We start from the raw sequence: 17,558 nt of genomic DNA, 5'->3' as shown, positions 1-17,558 counted from the left end.
CACAGAGACCGGCCGCAAGCGACGCGAGCCGAGAGACCGGGATTCTGCTGATGAGAAGGCTCCTAGTCGACCATCAGGGCCCAGCACCCTTTTTGATTACTTGCAGAACCAGATATCTCTTCCTAAAGGTAACAGCCCGTCTTATCCACTGTGAGCTCTAAGAAAAATTGGGCATTAACTCATGTTTTTGGAAAGCCTGCATTTGTGCCTGATACTTGGGCGGACATCCGGTTGATTCATGTTGCCTTGCTGTGTTGATCTCTTCCGCAGCAGAGGCATGTGCAGGGTCTTGAGCCCTCAACTTTGACTTACTTGAAATATATGTGGAGGTGAATGAAGCTTGCATTTGCAAACAGGGGTTGTATGAACCATTTTTCAGCACTAGTGGCATGCACAGCTGTGTCTGGTTGGAATCTTTGAGTTGGTTATGGCTGTGGAATAGGGTGCGTTTGAAACGTGCCCTGTTGAAATTGACCCGGTCTATTGATAGAGAGACCACAAAGTCTGCTTTTTGGCGATTTTCTGGAATTTGAATTGTTTGATCTGGCATGTTAGGTTTATTGAAACAAATTTTTTTTTTATAGTAAAACATGGGTTCTCACCGGGACTTTGATCGCAAATAAATTATATTAAAAAAAAGGAAAATACTGGTCTTAACACCAATACAATGACAACTCCAAGGGGAGGTATGGGAAAAAATATGCCGGCCTACACATAATTTCAGCACTTCCTTGAGAGTGTGATGAGGTTTCTTGACAATGCATCCTGTTTGTGTCCCCTTCACTGTTTAGATCCGATAAACTTCGTACGAAAAGCTCCTGCCGCTGCATTTTGTGCATTTGATTTATTTTACATTCGTGATGATCAATGCCACAAAGGTATCATGCATGCCCAAAATTGCCCCCCCGCCCCCAACTTTTCTTCTCCTCACCACCCCACTACAGATGTCCCGGCGCTGTCCATGCACACTTATCTGCCTTTGTTGGGACAACAAGCTTACTGTGATTTCTAGAAGCTGTCTGATCTGTGGACAAGCATTTTTTATTTCAACAATTTCTGGCTCATTTGACTTTCTATGACTGTAAACATGGTGAAAATGACATTTTGTTATTTGTGTACAAAGGAGACCACTTATAACGTAACCGTTTACTGTGTGGGACCGGATATAATGCGGTTTTTGCCGCCCACCGGTCTGCCTTTCATAGGACTCAGTGTAAAGTCATGCCACTTATGTGCAGTCACGTGAAGCGAAGTACCGTTTAAAGTGCGGCTTCGAAATCCACTCAGTGACCGCGCAGAATAGTATGTGTGCTTACTTCAAAAAATAAACACAACAAAAATAATGCAGTGGTTGATGAAAAGGTTTAGCATACCGCGCGCTGCGCAACCGTGGAAGTTAGCGCAACCGCCTTCACGGAACTGGACGTGCACAGTTCTGCAGCGGGGGTTTCAGTAACCTCCGCAGTCGCGCTTCATGTGGTATACTAAAACTAATCAAAGTGCGCAGTGGACTTAGTGGGTTGATTTTTGTTCAGGTGTAGATACAATGTTCCTGAAAGGGAAGCTACCCATCTGGTGTGTACTTTGACATGAAAAAAGCAATGTTTTGGTTATAGGGTGGTACCGTTTATAGTGAACATTTTCGCGGTCCCCCTGACTTACGTTATAAGCAGTCTACTCTGTATACTTCTCCACTCTAAGCAAAACTTTTGAGGTAAAATGACAGCACCAACTTTGTATGTTACTGCTCATCCAGTGAAGCTGGTGTCCTCAAAGAAAGCTTCATTGTTGGAGGGAGGAGGCGGGGCAGGGAATTGCAACACAGCTTTCTATATTTTTAATGGTTTGCCTGATAACATGGTTCAGGTGGTGTTTGTGGTCACCTCTGCTCTGCTGGGAAGGCTGCTGTCAGAGTAGTCTTTTAGTTGCTCATAGTCAGCTCTTGTCATGTCCCTGCATGTGATTACAGCAGCTTTTGAGTGGCAGTTGTTCAAGACATACTTTGAAAACTTGCAGAAAGTGTACGTGACGCAAGTTATGCTCATGTAAAATAAAAACTGAGAGACAGGTAATAAATTCAATATAGTTGTTCGCCCACAGCAAAAGGGCCACTCACCAATTCTGCTGTGAGTAGAAATGGAAAAGCTGCATTCGAACACACAGCGACAGCATCCTGAGATGATTGTGGCAGCATTGGGCTGGTACGAAATTGCTTATAAATCTTTTAGTTATTGTGTCTTCCGGTGCTTCAAATACAGGGAAACATTGAGAAATGGCCACGTTGTGGTACAGTCTACTTTCTCCACTTTTGTGTATCACCTTCTGCACCAAGATGTGAGAAATAGGTTGGAAGGAACTTCATTAGAGCTGAGGCGTTGCATAGGACGAGTTACTGACATTGCATTTTTATACACAATGCAGTGTCATTGAATATTGTTCTAATTACATCGCATGAGATGAGAAGCGCTGATTTCTTTGCTCTGCTGAAACATATTGTGGCATCTCCTGCACAGTAGGTAGTAAGTGCATGCGCAGAGTCAGGGTAAAAAATTGACAGGGACACCTAATTGCGTCACGCGTTGGCAATGCAGTAGTATTAGCAGCTGTTAATGCCTTTACTGGAGTGGCGTCATTTCCGGTCTGGTGATGTCACTTTCCTCCAGCTCCCGACAACACTTTCTTCCCGACGAGGCTTCTGACGCTCTTGCATTAAAGTGCTAAGCATTAGGCTTGTTAAATCTGCTTCTCTGCCTGTATGCGGCAATGTACTGTCGCGCTCAATATGAGTTGCAACGCGCGGTCATCGACCGGTGCTCGTTCCGTGGTGTGCCTCCTCCAAACAGCCGCTCGGAATTCTGGGAGAAACTTTTTCCTTAGCGGGGGTGCTGTTGTTTCCTGGAACAGCAGTTTCTGCCAGAATTCCGAGCGACTGTTTGGAGGAGGCACACCACGGAACGAGCACCGGTCGATGACCGCGCGTTGCAACTCATATTGAGCGCGATAGTACAAGCATAGCACATGAGGGAGAGAAAGGCTGAGAAGTTGCATCTTCGTGTGTACTAAGGCGCGCCAAGTGTGTACTAAGTTGTGTGCCAAATATGTACCGGCTTCTGTGGTGTAACAGGTGTTATCTCAGGTGGCATGCACATGGTCCAGGAAGGTTTAGTATTTCTAATTCTGTTGGAATAGCAAATTTTCTGAAGGATTGCAAGGTAGAAACTGGCTGCGGTTGTGACATCCTAATTCGTCACATAGCGTGTGTTTGTTGCCAGTGAGTAAGGCTCAAGATTTCCCAGCCAAGGAATAAGAAGGAAGAGAAGAAATTTTAATTTCCAAAGCCTATTTAGAGCCAGTTGCTACAAAACTGTTGGTTGTAATTTTGTTTTGAAAACTCATGTTTCGTTTTTCTTGACCTTGCTGGAAGTGGAAAAAGTCGCATGCGGTCGCAGAAAGGTTTTGTTTAAAGCCTGATTTTTGGCTTCAATATTTGATTGCTGAACGCAGCTGTCAGTTTATATTCTGTTTTGTTTATTTTCTTTTCTTTTTTTTTTTTGTTTCTCTGGCAACAGTGCCATTACTCACTTCGTACCATCAGTGCCAAATGAAGTGCTAACAGGACAAATCAAATGCAAGCACAAAAATCTTAGCTCCTGAGGACCTTCCTGAGTGCATATTTCGTGCCTTCGAAGTGAAAATTTACCGTGGTAGCATGCAATCCCTCTTGACCTAGCCTCGTTTTAGTGTTCCCATTTCACTTCTTTTGTTCATGTTTCATTTGGTGCTGATGGCATATGTGTTGTGGTGAGCAGCATGTTGCTTTCAGCTGGAATTAGGCCTCAGCTAGCTCAAGAAGAGAATTTCACAGGTCTGTTTTTCTTGCAGTGCCTGATGTAGAAGATTCTCACCTAAGTGACCGGCCGCCTGAGGTCCACGCCGTGAGTGACCACTCTGACCGGGGAGGGCACAGCAGTGGCAGGGGTCGTGCAAATGGACCGTCTGCCAACGGTGGCCGGTTTGCTCAGCAGCAACAGCATCCACCTTCCCAGCGGTATCGCGGCCACAAGGAACCGGGCAGGGGAGAAGGCGATCACTCATACCAGAACCACTTCCATGACAACTCGGCTTCTGGCTATTATTCCAGTAGTGCTGGGTCTTACAACAGGCACAGGGTGCGTACCTTTGTTTTTGAATCCCCAACTGCACCCCTAGTTTTTCAAGTAGTGCCGCTCTTCTGGCATTTACTGATGGATTTTCTGTTCCATGGTCCCAGCATTTTGAATACGGCTTGCTATTTCTGTTAAAAAAAGTTTTTTTCCTCCTTTGTATGCAGTTGTGTAAAATGGTCACAGTGGTTGCAAAATTGTAACATGCATTTGAAGAAGGAACGAAATAGGCGCCCAAGAAACCGTGCAATAATTTTAATTTTTTCCCTAGTACTAGATCAGGAGCTTGAATACAGTTCAAACGAAAACATTTGACAGAAGTCTGTCTGGTTGGGAAAAATTAGTTTAGGAGAAAGATTGCTGATGCCAACCAAGTTAATTTTGGGAAAACACGACATTTCGGGACCTACTCGGTTCCTTCTTCATGGTGTGACTACGGGCGAGGCACAGCTTGGCTTTTTAAGCCCTCGTGTAGAAGACTTCCGGGTCAGCGGCCGCAAACCATGGATGTAAGAAGAAGGAAGTGTCTCCAGGGAGTGATTAACGTTCTTCCATGTCTGTTGGATGTGCCAAGACTCAAATAGAAGCCTCCTGCTCGGGTTAGCCTTGGTTTCCTGTACAATAGTGCCATCAAGGTCAATTCGGTGGTCGCATGTCTCACAATGTTCGGCCACAGCACTGTGTTGACAGTTCATTTGTCGGAATACAGTTATGTGAGAGTCTCTCACTCTGACTGAGTTGGAGCACAAGCTGCCAAGCTCACTGTTTTGAGAAACATTTGCTTTATACACTAGGCAGCATAAAGGAACACTTCAGTTGTGATAAAAATGGTATGGAATTCGTCTTAAACAAAGAATTCACTGCTAGGCATAGCGCACGCGCAGGCTGCAAGTTTACTACCCCGCTGCGGTGGCTCAGTGGTTACGGCGCTCGGCTGCTGACCTGAAAGACGCGGGTTCGATCCCTGCCGCGGCGGTCGAATTTCGATGAAGGCGAAATTCTAGAGGCCCGTCTGCTGTGCGATGTCAGTGCACGTTAAAGGACCCCAGGTGGTCGAAATTTCCGGAGCCCTTCACTACGGCGTGCCTCATAGCCTGAGTTGCTTCGGGACGTTAAACACCAATAAACCCAAACCTAAACCTGCAAGTTTACTGTGTGCACAATACTGGGCATTTAGCATCTGTGGCAGTTAAAGGGACACTGAGGGCAAATTGAACTGGGCCTGCATCAACAACAGATTGCTACGTTCCAATGACAAAGGTGCTGCTTTCACTGTGAATGGGGCTTTCATGATCTAGAAAAGGTAAAAAAAAATTTGGCTCTCTAAAGTGCTGCAAGGCAAAAGCGTTTCCTGGTGCACTGTTTGTTTTTATTTACCTTTTATTCTTATATTTTTTTATTTTTATTCTTGCTCCTTTTCTTATCTTTATTGTTTTTTATTTTCACATCTTATTTTTATTTTGTTTTTATTGTTGTTTATTTTCTTATTTTTATTTTTTTTTCTTGACTTTATTTCTTTTATTTTATTTATGAAACCCATGCATTCACTAGATGCGCCTTTATTCATGCTCGAACCTTGAGCCTTCGTGGCGGAGTGGTAGTGTCTCCGCTTCAAATGCCAAAGGCCCTGGTCCGATTCCTGCCCTCGGCGCAGTTTCTTTTTAAGCAGTGATGCCGAAAGGCGGACAAATCTGCCGACATGGCTGCTGACGCATCTGCTAATGACAGTATAAGGCATTAAAGGCTTTCGCCTTAAAAATGAAATGTAGGCATTGCTGCTGCCAGCCATTTTTGAAGGCTAACTGTAGTGTATTGAACAGTTTCATGAGTGGAGGTCCCTGATGCTATCCTGCACCACTATTCACTTTCATCCAGTGATCATGGAGACCCCCCTCGGTCTTGATGTCAGAAGATTGAATTGAGTGTCTGGAAAACTATGTAATCTGCTTTTCTCAGCAGTAAATGCCCCTTTGCCGCCAGACAAACATCAACATAACCAAAAAGAGGCACTGAATCGGAATTTTTACTAAAGCAGTAATTGGATAATCCGATTGATGTGTGCATTTTGATGCTTTTTGAAACTACTATTCTAAATGGTATATGTCACGACTATGCTGATGTCATGGTGAGCAAAGGGGAGCCTTGTGCTGCCATTCGCTGGTAGCATGATGTCACGGCCACACTTCTGGTTGGGGGATTGCCATATGTTCTGCAGTTGTCTCTTCAGCCACCGGGCACGGTCGATCTCAAAGGGAGGGGTAACAATGCCTGGCGTATAATGGCAAGCATGATGGTATGACGGCCGCCACGACGTGTTGCTGTCGTCATACGTGCCGTCATACTTTCCGTCATATTTACCGTTATACACCAGGCATACTTACTTGCAAGGTTCGAAGCCTATAGCAGTGGTCAGTTTCAGAAGTCATGCCTTGAGTTCCGTGCCTAGCTCAAAAATTCTTGTGGTGGGGTGACAAGTGATGGAATACCTATCGCTCGTATACGTTACTTAAAATTGGTAATTATCTTTTCCAAATCCCTTAAAGGGATGCTTTTAGGGTGTGTGTGTGTGAGGTGGCTAGAGGGAAAGCACGTGCTAACAACCTCATGATGGTATCCTCTGTTTCAATGTGTTCAAGGCCATTGCTGTCATTGTTTAATGGCATATACCAACTGGTGATCCGGAGCTGCTCTTTGAATCCACGCAGTAGCAAGATGTCTAGATACCATACCATTGCGGTCCAATCAGAACTCGGTATCTGAATCCAAACTGCCCATTGAAACCTGCTCTTCGGTTTCACAGAGCTAGAATACTTGCTCGGCATCGCCGATTGGAATGTGCTATAAGATTCCTGGAGCCTCTGTAGAAGGTACCCATATCTACCCATGTCGGTGGCTTCGGGTCATTGATCAAAGCTTTTGTTTCTATGGCATACCTGCAGAAGGCCCATTAGGATGCAGCTTGGTACATCGGCTAACACCTGTCTAGTTCAAAAGCAAATGAGGGCACTCCGACAAGCAGTGATTTGCACAGGATTTCTAACTTTGGAGGAGTTGGTTAAAGGTGCACTGAAGAGGAATCTGAACTTGTCTTTTTGCCGCGGGAACTCGATCTACACGTTCCGAGCTTTCTTACAAACTTCGATTTATTGCCCTGTGTGGCCGATTTCCGTAATTAAATCGAATTAACGTCCGGCTCCCGCCTTTTTTTTAAAATTCTCCCGCGTACGGTGGGCGGAGTCGACCAACGCGTGGAGCGCCTTTCACCCAGTCCCGTGGCGGCTTGCCGCTCTGCCATCGGCGGAGTAATACGTAGTAGTCCGTAGTAGCAAATAGTCCGCGCGTATTTTTATTTCTGCGGGCTTATTTTGCGGCTATATTATCTGCGAATTAAACTATTTATTCTTGGAAACCTAAAAACAAAATAAAGCGAAAGCAAAGCCTCCACGGAGCCGGCTGAAAGGCACTTCACGCGTTGGCCGACTCCGCCCATCGTACGCGGAAATTCAAAAAATAAAGGCGGGAGCCGGACGTTAATTCGATTTAATTAGGGAAATCGGCCACAGAGGGCAATAAGTCGAAGTTTCTAAGAATACTAGGAACGTGTAGATCGAGTTCCCGCGGCAAAAAGACAAGTTCAGAATCCTCTTCAGTGCACCTTTAAGGAACCTTGTCTTTAATGATCTTGTCTTGAGTGTTTGCTTGAACTTGGCCTAAATGTTACAACAGTATGTTGAATGCCCAGTCTTTTGGCACAGCTGGGGTGGCAAATTTGTGGCGTCACTTGAGCTCGAGAGTAATAAGCATGACAGCATGACAGCATGACAACACAGTTTCCTTTTCGTACCTTTTGGGTTTACCCATCAGTGTGGGCTGAGAAAGAAGAGAAGGGCCATCGATGTGGCTTATTTGTTTTCCAAACCCTCATCAATTTTTAATTTCGTTTCCATGCTGCTTTGCCAATCCCAGAAACAACATGCCATCATGGACTGACATCTTTGCCAAAAAAGGAAAGGAGAATGTGCATGCAAGGGTATTGTAAATGCATTCTGGCGAAAATGCAGTGAAAGACACAGCGTTCTGTTGCTTGATTGGTGTGGGGGGCATGTTGCACATGCTGTACTTGAAGCGATCCACTGCAGCATTGGGTGGGCCCTTTTAACCCTTTGAAGGTTTTTGCCGTATATGTATGGCGGCGGTTTACTGTCCCGCAAGGTCTTTGCCATACGGGTACGGTTTCGATCTTCCGTTTGAAATTTTGCGCCAAAAGAACAATGAGTGCTCACTGGGGGGTGCTGCCACCTCTTAGGACTTACAAGAAGTGTTTGAATTTTGTGCTGCCTTCTTACGGAGATAAGCAGAACTTATGTCTAGCTTTAGCGCGGCGGCACAGACTGCAGCAACACCCCTTTTGTAGTTTTGGTTTCGCCGCGTGATCGCAACGGAGTCGCGCGAAATTTGAGTTTTCTTTTTGTCAGCACTATCTTGCAATGGCTGCCGAAGTTGATATCACCGTTGCTCGCGAGGTATTCCCGCCCTCTGTGGCAACGCGCCTACGCGGTTTCGATTCCGCCGCGGGATCGCAACGGAGTCGCGCGAAACGTGTTTTCTCTTTGTGGGCACTGTTTTGCAGAGGCGGCGAAAGTTGATTTCTATCTTTATTGGTGCTGCTCTTAGCTTGCTTATCACCGTTGCTATTCTATTCTATTGAACATTTTCCAGTTGTGAGTGATGTTGTCACCAAAGTACTGTTCCTAATTTTTTTTTACTATTTATTCTCGATTATATACATTTTGTAGATTCAAGATACGCAATAAAGTAATTTGACCACCTGGGAAAGTTTTCTTCAAAATAATTCGACCCTCAAAGGGTTAACTTCCAGCATGCTGGTGGTACCGAGAGGACATTGAAAGCCTAACAGGGATGAAAACGAGATGTGGTTTATGGGCCACACACATGGCGTGTGAAGAGAAAACTCCAACCATATTGCCGAGAGGAGAAACAGCTGAATACTGTGCAAACATTTCTTAGTACACAGGTTTCTGAAAAGCAAGAAGTGGGCAGATGAGGGCCTGTGTAGGCTGTGCTTTGGGTATGCCTGTGCGTTGCAGTCATGATTATTAACTACTGGTATCTATCTGCAGACATGTTAAAGGTTAACTGTGCTAGGGTAACTGTGTGGTGTGTACATATGCAGTGGAGTAAGTATTTCCCATTGGTGTTTGGCCATTTTGATCCACTTTTCCTTTTTAGTGAAGATCCTGTGTTTCCTCAAAAAGCAGCGCTATCTTTTCTGTAGGCTGTGCAGTTTACATAAATTACATGCCTAGCATACTGTCATAAGAATAAGAAGATTAAAATCAAGTCAAATCAAATAGGCTGCTGCACACCTTTGCAGCGATCAATTCTTCTGTGATCAGTTGTGGAACTTAAAGGAACATGGACACTTAACTTTTGGGTGCGTGTTTTCTTGTTTGTAATGATGTGTAAGGCGCTATTATACATGCATTACCACCTGGCATTCTCCTGTGACTGATAAATAATTTATAAACAAATTTCTTTCTTGTGCTACACCAGTTTCGGTTTCAACAGCCGAATGAGGACTGCGACATCAAAATGTGGTTATAGGTCACGTGAAGCGTGAAAAAACTGCAACGTAATCACTGTTTCCAAGTTCGTTGTCATTCCGGCTCTTGAAGAAGGCTGGCCTCAGCGCTGTACTGAATTAAGATGATGAAGCAGCGATTATCGGCGTTTTTCCATGCCTCACATGACATGAAACCACTCTGACGTCGTAGCCATTGTTTGGCTGTTGAAACTGAGACAGCATGACAGAAAAATGCGATTATAAATTATTTACCGGTCGTAGGTGTATACCACATGATGATTCATGCATAGTAGTGTCTTACGCATCATTGTAGAGAAGAAAATACGCCACCAAAATTAGGTGTTCATACTTCTTTAAGAGCTTTTGTTGTGCAAGTGGTCAAGATCAGGGTCTCCATAACATGAGACAATCTATGTATGTATAAAATACTCACTCATAGCATTGGTCTTTTTTTCCCTACGGCACATTTAGTCAAATTATGTCCTATTACGTTTTTATTGATTACCCCAAGGTATTATCATTAAGTTATCATTAAACATCGTCCAATCATTATTTGGCACTTTTTAGTCATATATGGTTGTTGTGTCATAAAACCTCTTCTATCAGATTTCATAATATACGCCTCTATGTCATGAATTTCCGAATTCTTAGGGTGGTGTTTCTCTTCTTTATATAGTGTTTGCATCAAAGTTCGTTAGCATATTTAGCATCAGGAAGTGACTGATTGGAATTATGGGTTTTACGTATTGGTGTTCTCTCTGCCAAACTTCAGTAACTGTTGTGATATTACTGCTAGTTACACAGGCTACATAGCGACTTTGGCAGCTGCCTAATGTGGTAGTAAATCTGAAGGCATTGCATGTGGACTGCACATCTAAAACATTTTAGAATTTGATTTAGTCTCTTGCTCAAGGCTAAGCTTAAGTCGCTTAATGGCATGATGTAATGCTAAACAAAGAAGTCTCCTTTTTAAATGTTGAAGCTCCCTTTCTTTTTTTTCCTATCAGGTAAGTAAGGGTGGAGCCTGGTCCTGAAAAAAAAAGTTTTATTAATGAAGTCACAGTTAAGAAATCTTCAGGGAATATGCATTTTTGTGTGCCGATTCTAAGCAGGTTATTTAATTTCATGTAAAACAATTCCTTGAGCACTTATGTAATTTTTGTGCATGTTTTTTGTGAAGAGCTTTGAAAAAAATTTCTTGCGGGAAACTTGCTGGTATGCCATTGGGTTCTCTTGACACCAAGGAATACAATAAGGGTAAAATTGTCTTCCTGCCTATCATAGAACTTAAGTTATAGGGTTTTGAAGTTGTCACTTCAGAAATGAGAAGAAAAGTATGTATTCCTGTCTCTGAAGTGGCGGCTTCAGTACCATATAACTCAGATTCTATGATAGCTAGGATGACAGTTTTACCCTTATTGCACTCCTTGGTGTCAAGAGAACCGAGTGGCATACATTTCAGCGAGTTTCCCGCAGCAAATTTTCTTCAAAACTTGCATAAGTGCATAAAACGTGCATAAAAATTGCATAACTGCTCAAGGAATTGTTTTACATGAAATTAAATGACCTGTCAGAATCAGCGCACAAAAATACATGTGCCCTGAAAATTTCATAACTATGGCTAAATTAATAAAATTGTCTTTTTCAAGACCAGGCTCCCCCCTTTAAACTCCGTGGTGTGCAGCTGCTTAGAATTGAAACTTGCTCAAATTTTCATTAATGTGCCATGCTTTGCTGTTTGTATTTCTCTTTTATATTCTTGCTTGTGCGTGTGTGTTCTTCTGGCTGTGCGGCTTTAGGCAGGGCTGAGTTTTAGGCCTCTTGTGATATAACCTGTCCAAGATGAAAGCAGGTATTGAACAGGTAATAGAACCAGGGCACGTACACCTCTCACAGGGTTCTCAAGAAGGCAGTGGACCACCATCCCAGCAATCGCGATCTAATCAAGGCAACTATGGCAACCGGAGTCACCCTCGTCAGCCCCCTGCGGATGCAAGTGATCGAAGGAGACCGCCTCAGTCCTGTGACTTGGCACCTGGCTCAAGACCTGCCGCACCTCGGAGCGACCGCAGCATCGTGGATTCAAAGTCGTCTGGTCCCAAGCGGCTTTTCTCCGGACAGAAGGTGCTGGCCAAGTATTGGGAAGACGGCAAGGTGAGCGAAGGTCTCACTTGTAACTCATCTCCTTCCAACAGCATTTGTTTGGCCGTTCTTACTCCTCCAATGTACAGAGATGTAAATATCAGTAGTGAGTGCATGTTTTAGACTACACCATATAAAACTCTTCTTCCTTTAGCTTAGCCCATTCGCTTCCAAAGACTGCAATTCACCGTTCAGCGTTGATAGGGCCAAAGTGGAAAAAGATGGCGCTGTGGGATCCACCGAAAAAAAAAATGTTTCCTGTCAGGAAGTGATGACAGATGGCGCCACATGATAAGCTCCTCAGTTTTGGCTATTTGTTTCTACACCAGGTGGCACAAGGTTTGCAAATATTTATGCTGAGAAAAAACAAATCTAGTCGAACGGATGGTAGATGAGACTATTGCCTGGACACAAGCGCAGAGATAAACCAACTACAACTCCAACTCCAATGCATGTGGGGGCTTGTAAATGGGCTTGATTTTGCTCAGCAGCATGGCTCCTAATGCCATGAAGTGGAACCCATCAATCAGGTGCGTCGTCTGCAAAGCCCAGGGCAAAAGAAACAAGACCCGTTGGGAGTGCGAAAAATGCAACATCGCACTTCGCAAGGTTGAATGCTTTAAGATTTTCTACACCACAAAAAATGTCTACATCTCGGTGGTGTGTGCAGGTTCTGATTGCTGACTAAAAAAAATTGGTTCTGCTGCGACTTTTGTCGCGCGACATATTGATGAAGCGGCCCAGGTCTTGCTGCGCGCTCAAAAAGACAGTACGGAATTCTGCGCATATTAGGAGTAATTTTATGACTACTCCCACAAAATTTCATTGTTATATCTTCTGAAAATTGTTATCTAATATATATTATCCTCTGAATCTTGTAAGAAGGCTGCAGAGTTGAGAAGATGTGGCGGAAGGCAGGCTCAACATTTATTGCGTTCCTCCTGATGTGGCACAGGTCAAGCCCCTCTTAGAATTTTTTTTTGTTAAGCGCAAATTTTTGTTTTGAATTTTTGTGATAGTGTACATTGACATATCTAGAGTGAAAAGGAAATTTCACGCGAGAAATTTAAAAATCACAAATAAGAAATAAAGAAGAAAATAATGCCGACTTGCAGTATGGCCCTAGGAATCCAACTAAACAAATGGAGTCAAAAAGGTGAAGTAGCTGTGAAGAAATCTGCTTCGGAAGGTGAGCATCTAGTCAGAAAACCAAAATGGAGAAAAAGGCCAATTTTTCAAGCGTTTCAATGCAGTTCACAGGTGCCGCGCTTCACAAAATACTAGTTTTTTTTAGAGCACTTCCTGGTCGATTGTAGCAGTGAAACTTTGGGACAGTGCAAAAAGCGGAGATGCATTAGTTATCAAAAAAATTAATTTTGCGGCCAATTTTCGGGGTTTCAAAGCCCTGAAGTTTTAGTGGCCACAGTAGTCTCTTGTTAGTGGGGCTCAGTGCCAAAACAGTTTCGTACCGAGCCTGTGCTGGGTGTCTAGGGACCCTATTTGATTGTTATTAACTTGGAACTTTATACATAGTTATACATATTTATTACATATTTATTTATATATGTAAGAGTAAAAAAAGGCCTGGTGTCTTCGCTGGGCCTCACTTTAACTTCTTGGCTGCCAAAGCTGGTGCATCATGGCAAACCATTATTATTTGTTGGTGCATGATGCTTTCGTTCATTGAACTTGGTTGTCCTGTCTTCACGCTTTAATTTTATTTTTCGGTTCAGCTCACAACTCTTAAGTGCATTAGAATCTCACTAATTTGAATTCACTTAATTCAAGTTTCTGCTTTTTTCAAATTTATATTTTTGTCGGTTAAAGTGACGTGCTTCATTTCAAGAAAAACTCCTGGTGATTCAAACATATGGACATGTGCTGCGGTAAGTTCAAGTTTGAACAGGCCATGCAGCCGACCTGCCTCAGCTTGCAGAGCGCAAAAGTGTGGGGTTTGTCTCCAATCTAACAGTGGGTTACCTCTCACTACTAACCGTGACAACCAGTCACGCAGTTGCCTTAAGTGCACAATTGCTGTATTGCAAGCTGTGCACACGTGGCTTGGTGTTGTCACCTGCGACAGTGGCAGTAATGAGAAGCCAGTATTGGCTTCCCATTTGCCAGTACTGCCAGTATTGCCCGCGGCCATTTTCCATCAGTACGTACCACTTCTTTTCCAGCTGTGTTGTCACTGGCCATCGTGTGCTGTGCACATTGTGCTTTTCATGGTCACAGGTACCTGTAGTCGTATCTGCTGCCCCGTTTCATTTTTTTGTGCACCCGTTATGGTGGGGTACTAGTTTATTTTGATGGTAAGGATGTTTCATTTGGAGAGAGTTCCCTCCTTTTCAGGAGTTTTTTTGGCCTCAAACTAGGTCTAAAGGAACCTTAACCAGTTTTAAGAATGGAAATTTCTTCGGCTGAGGATGTTACAGAGTGTGCTCAATAACTTACTGCCTTTAATATGCGACATTGGTGATGCTGTGGACTTTAAAAGGCCAACTCTGGTTTTCTTTTTTACCGCCACGCATTTTATTCAAACTTCCTAGATAGGTTCTCCGGAGTCATATGATACTTTTTGCCAAATTTTGCTGCCAGGTGCTGTTTTGTTTCAGCAAAAATTAATTTTAAATTTTTTCACTTTATGGCTTCAATCAGGGCGGTTTCTACTGGCAACCTTGCGTGTGTGTGATCATGAGGTGGTACTCCCATCGACATTTTATATGCGTTCGCTAAAGTAAAAAATATTGGGCTTGCTTTTAGTAAATTGAGACAATGGATGAAAGTCAATTACTGTTGCTAGTTTAGCCACTCAACACACACACGAGAGGTTTCGTGACAGTATCCGTCACAAAACCTCTTGCTGTCATACTGTGGTCTATCGTGATGTCGTACCTCGATTAAAACCCAGCTTTGACTTCGATTTACTAGTTTTTAATATTTATTAATTGTTTTCCTCATTATTTTAAAGACTATTAACCTAAAACTAAGTCAGGGAGATCCAAGAAATATAATACAACAGTTATCTCAAATTGTTCGCAAATCCTCCGCAGTTTCCCTTTAATTACGGATGTCTGCTGAGCAGTAATAGAATGAATTGAAGGCGGTTCCATCTTGCGTTTTCTCTCCTGTGTCTTTACGCTCATCTTTGCAGCTTTGTGCTCCGTTTTTACGCTCGTGTTTCCGCTTGATGCTGCTAAGGTGGGGTCAGCGACCCATTTCCCAAGCATTTCACCCTAACTAAGCCGAGCATCAGGCCAGGGGAAAAGCTTGTACCCGTTGTATCACCGGTGGGTACTTGATGGCACAGGGGATCGAACCCCGCACCTCCCGCATGACAGGCGGGTGCTCAGACCACTAGACCACCGCTTGACGCAAGTAGAGTGCGGTCTCCAGTTACGCTCACCAAGTGCTACTGCTTTGCAAGTTCCAGCACCGAGACCTTCATTAATCCTGATGAACAGATATGAATAATGCTAAAATACGATAATATACTGCAGGGATGGTTACGGGAATTCTCAGGCTGTTGGAGGGGAAAATTGACCAGATTAGAGATTATGTGGGTCTAACGAGGGGAACATTTGATTGCGGAATGGAGCATCATTGTTAGGTGGCCACCGGAAAGGAGTGGCCGAGTGGCATCGATGTTGTGGCAGTGCGTGTTGAAGGTGCAGACGCACCACTTGCCCCTAGTGCCAAATGGCCGCACCCGTGCAAAAACACTTAGCACATGCTTACTCCCTTCGGGTGCAAATTATTATCCAAAGGAGCAAAATCTTGAGATTTTTATTGAGGAACATGGCCCGATTGTGCAGGAAAAAAATTTCTGTCCTCCCTGGTTCTTAAATATGCGGTTCCTGTCAAAACGTCGCATCTCCAGATCGGGACTCAGTGCTGGCTTCTGGGTCTCAGTTATGCTGCTTTTGACTCATTCCTGTCATGAGAACTCACTGTGTAAAGGAAAGGGTACATTTTAAGCATTTTAAAGCACTCATCCTTGAAAAACTAACAAAAGATAATGCTCACTGACAGGAGCCGTACGAGAGGTACTGTAAGATGCAGCGGTGTCAGTTTTAAAATTTTTTCCCATTCCTTTTGAATTCCAGGCTTAAAAATAGTTCTGCAGATCATTTTGCACGTTTCGTCACTTTATTATGGCACCCATGCATCTGCACATTGTGCCTTCTATACAGGGATGTAACAGGATGTATGTACAAATATATGCACCGTGCCTGAATGGTGCAATTAGGTTACCTTTGCAACTCAGGGCATTGGCATCTTATTCCAGTCAGCCTCATTTTCATTTGATCTCTGCGTAATTGCAACAAAATTTTGGCCCCCTTCAACTTTTAATGCGGAGATTCAAGTGTATTTCTGTTCCTTTTTTCGTTGGAGTGAATTATTACGCTGGTTTCTTCGTGGCAGTCAGAATGGAAACAGAGGGGAAGATTTTCTTCTGGTGAGCAATAAATTTAAACCCTATTTCTTGGGCATAGCTAGGTTTTTCTTTTCGCTTCTATTTGCGAGTGGACACTACCTGTGAAGCTTGGCAAATGCAAAATGGCTTTTGTGATGAGTGGTTGGATGCAGAAGTTGTTTGACAGGATCTGCCGCCATCGTCTGTAGTTATTATGGGACCTTTTGTCAGCTCCTTGACCTAAATAATGGCCGAATTCTGTTCTCATGAAGCTGTGTTGAAATCCCCCTGAAGAGATCATGACATGGTCCACCAACAAATCATGCTTTTACACTGAAGCTAATAGCCATGATGTTGTTATGTGTAATGTGTCCATGCTAACGAGATGGAAGAGCTACTGTGTGTCGTTTAGCGAGTTTTTTGGTGCCAGCAATACACAGAGAGCATGGAAACACGCAGTTTCCATGTTGTAATAGGACGCTTGAAGTACCGTGATAGCACAGTTCTCAACAGGCACTCAGATGATTTGCCTCAACTTGAAGGGCATATAAAAATATGAGACATTGTTTATCAAGAAGCATTGCTGAAGCATGCATGACTAACGGGCATGTTTTAAGTGCAAGGTGTTTTGTGTTTGACTGTCTCTGTAATTTGAGAACTTATTACACAACATTCATGTCTGGTGTTGTGATGCTTTGCTATCCATGGAGAGGGGTGGGCAATATGACTTCAGTCAATGTCCATTTCATTCTGATTCTTTTTAGACTTCGATTGCCCCATGCTGCCCACGCTGTTGCTGTTGTAAGTTGAACACGGCTGCGTGTCAACAATTGAATAGAGCAGGACAAAAAAAATTTTATCATAGTGGCCGTACATTCGTGAAATGTCTTTTGTCCATTGCTTACAAATAAATTGTTTGAGAGAACAGCGGGCAGAAAATGGTGACCTCATTCTTCTCGCTTTCCACTTGCACACGCAATCGAAAATCTGTGTTCATGTTCAACAAATAGTACATGGTCAGAAATGAAAAATGCTAACCGGCACAGGTTTATCAGTTAAAACGCAATCTACAGTGGCTGGCAAACATTTCTAACTTTTTTCAATTACAGTCACTGCATATTGTTTATTTGTTTTATACTTTAAGAGGGTTAACTGCTGAGCTAGTTGGTTTTCAGACATGATAAATGGTTTTTAGCACTACGGGAACATAACACGACACAAGCGCCCGTGT

The 17,558-nt window shown here is 43.5% G+C and overlaps 1 protein-coding gene across 2 annotated transcripts in view; it reads left to right on the top strand.

The window, feature by feature from the left end:
- LOC149372283 (tudor domain-containing protein 3-like) overlaps positions 1 to 17,558 on the top strand; it is a 110,990-nt gene that overhangs the window by 16,685 nt on the left and 76,747 nt on the right. For both annotated transcript variants that reach the window (XM_089566734.1, XM_089566733.1), the window contains exons 9-11: positions 6 to 128; positions 3,883 to 4,169; positions 11,665 to 11,922. In XM_089566734.1, the coding sequence (XP_089422860.1) occupies positions 6 to 128; positions 3,883 to 4,169; positions 11,665 to 11,922 (668 nt within the window). The remainder of the gene's footprint in view (positions 1 to 5; positions 129 to 3,882; positions 4,170 to 11,664; positions 11,923 to 17,558) is intronic.

The sequence above is a fragment of the Amblyomma mixtum genome, chromosome 1, assembly GCF_055824585.1.
Source record: "Amblyomma mixtum isolate Tamu chromosome 1, ASM5582458v1, whole genome shotgun sequence".
Taxonomy (NCBI): Eukaryota; Metazoa; Arthropoda; class Arachnida; order Ixodida; family Ixodidae; genus Amblyomma; species Amblyomma mixtum.
Note: the sequence above shows the minus strand (reverse complement) of the source record. Positions and strands in the feature narration are given on the sequence as shown.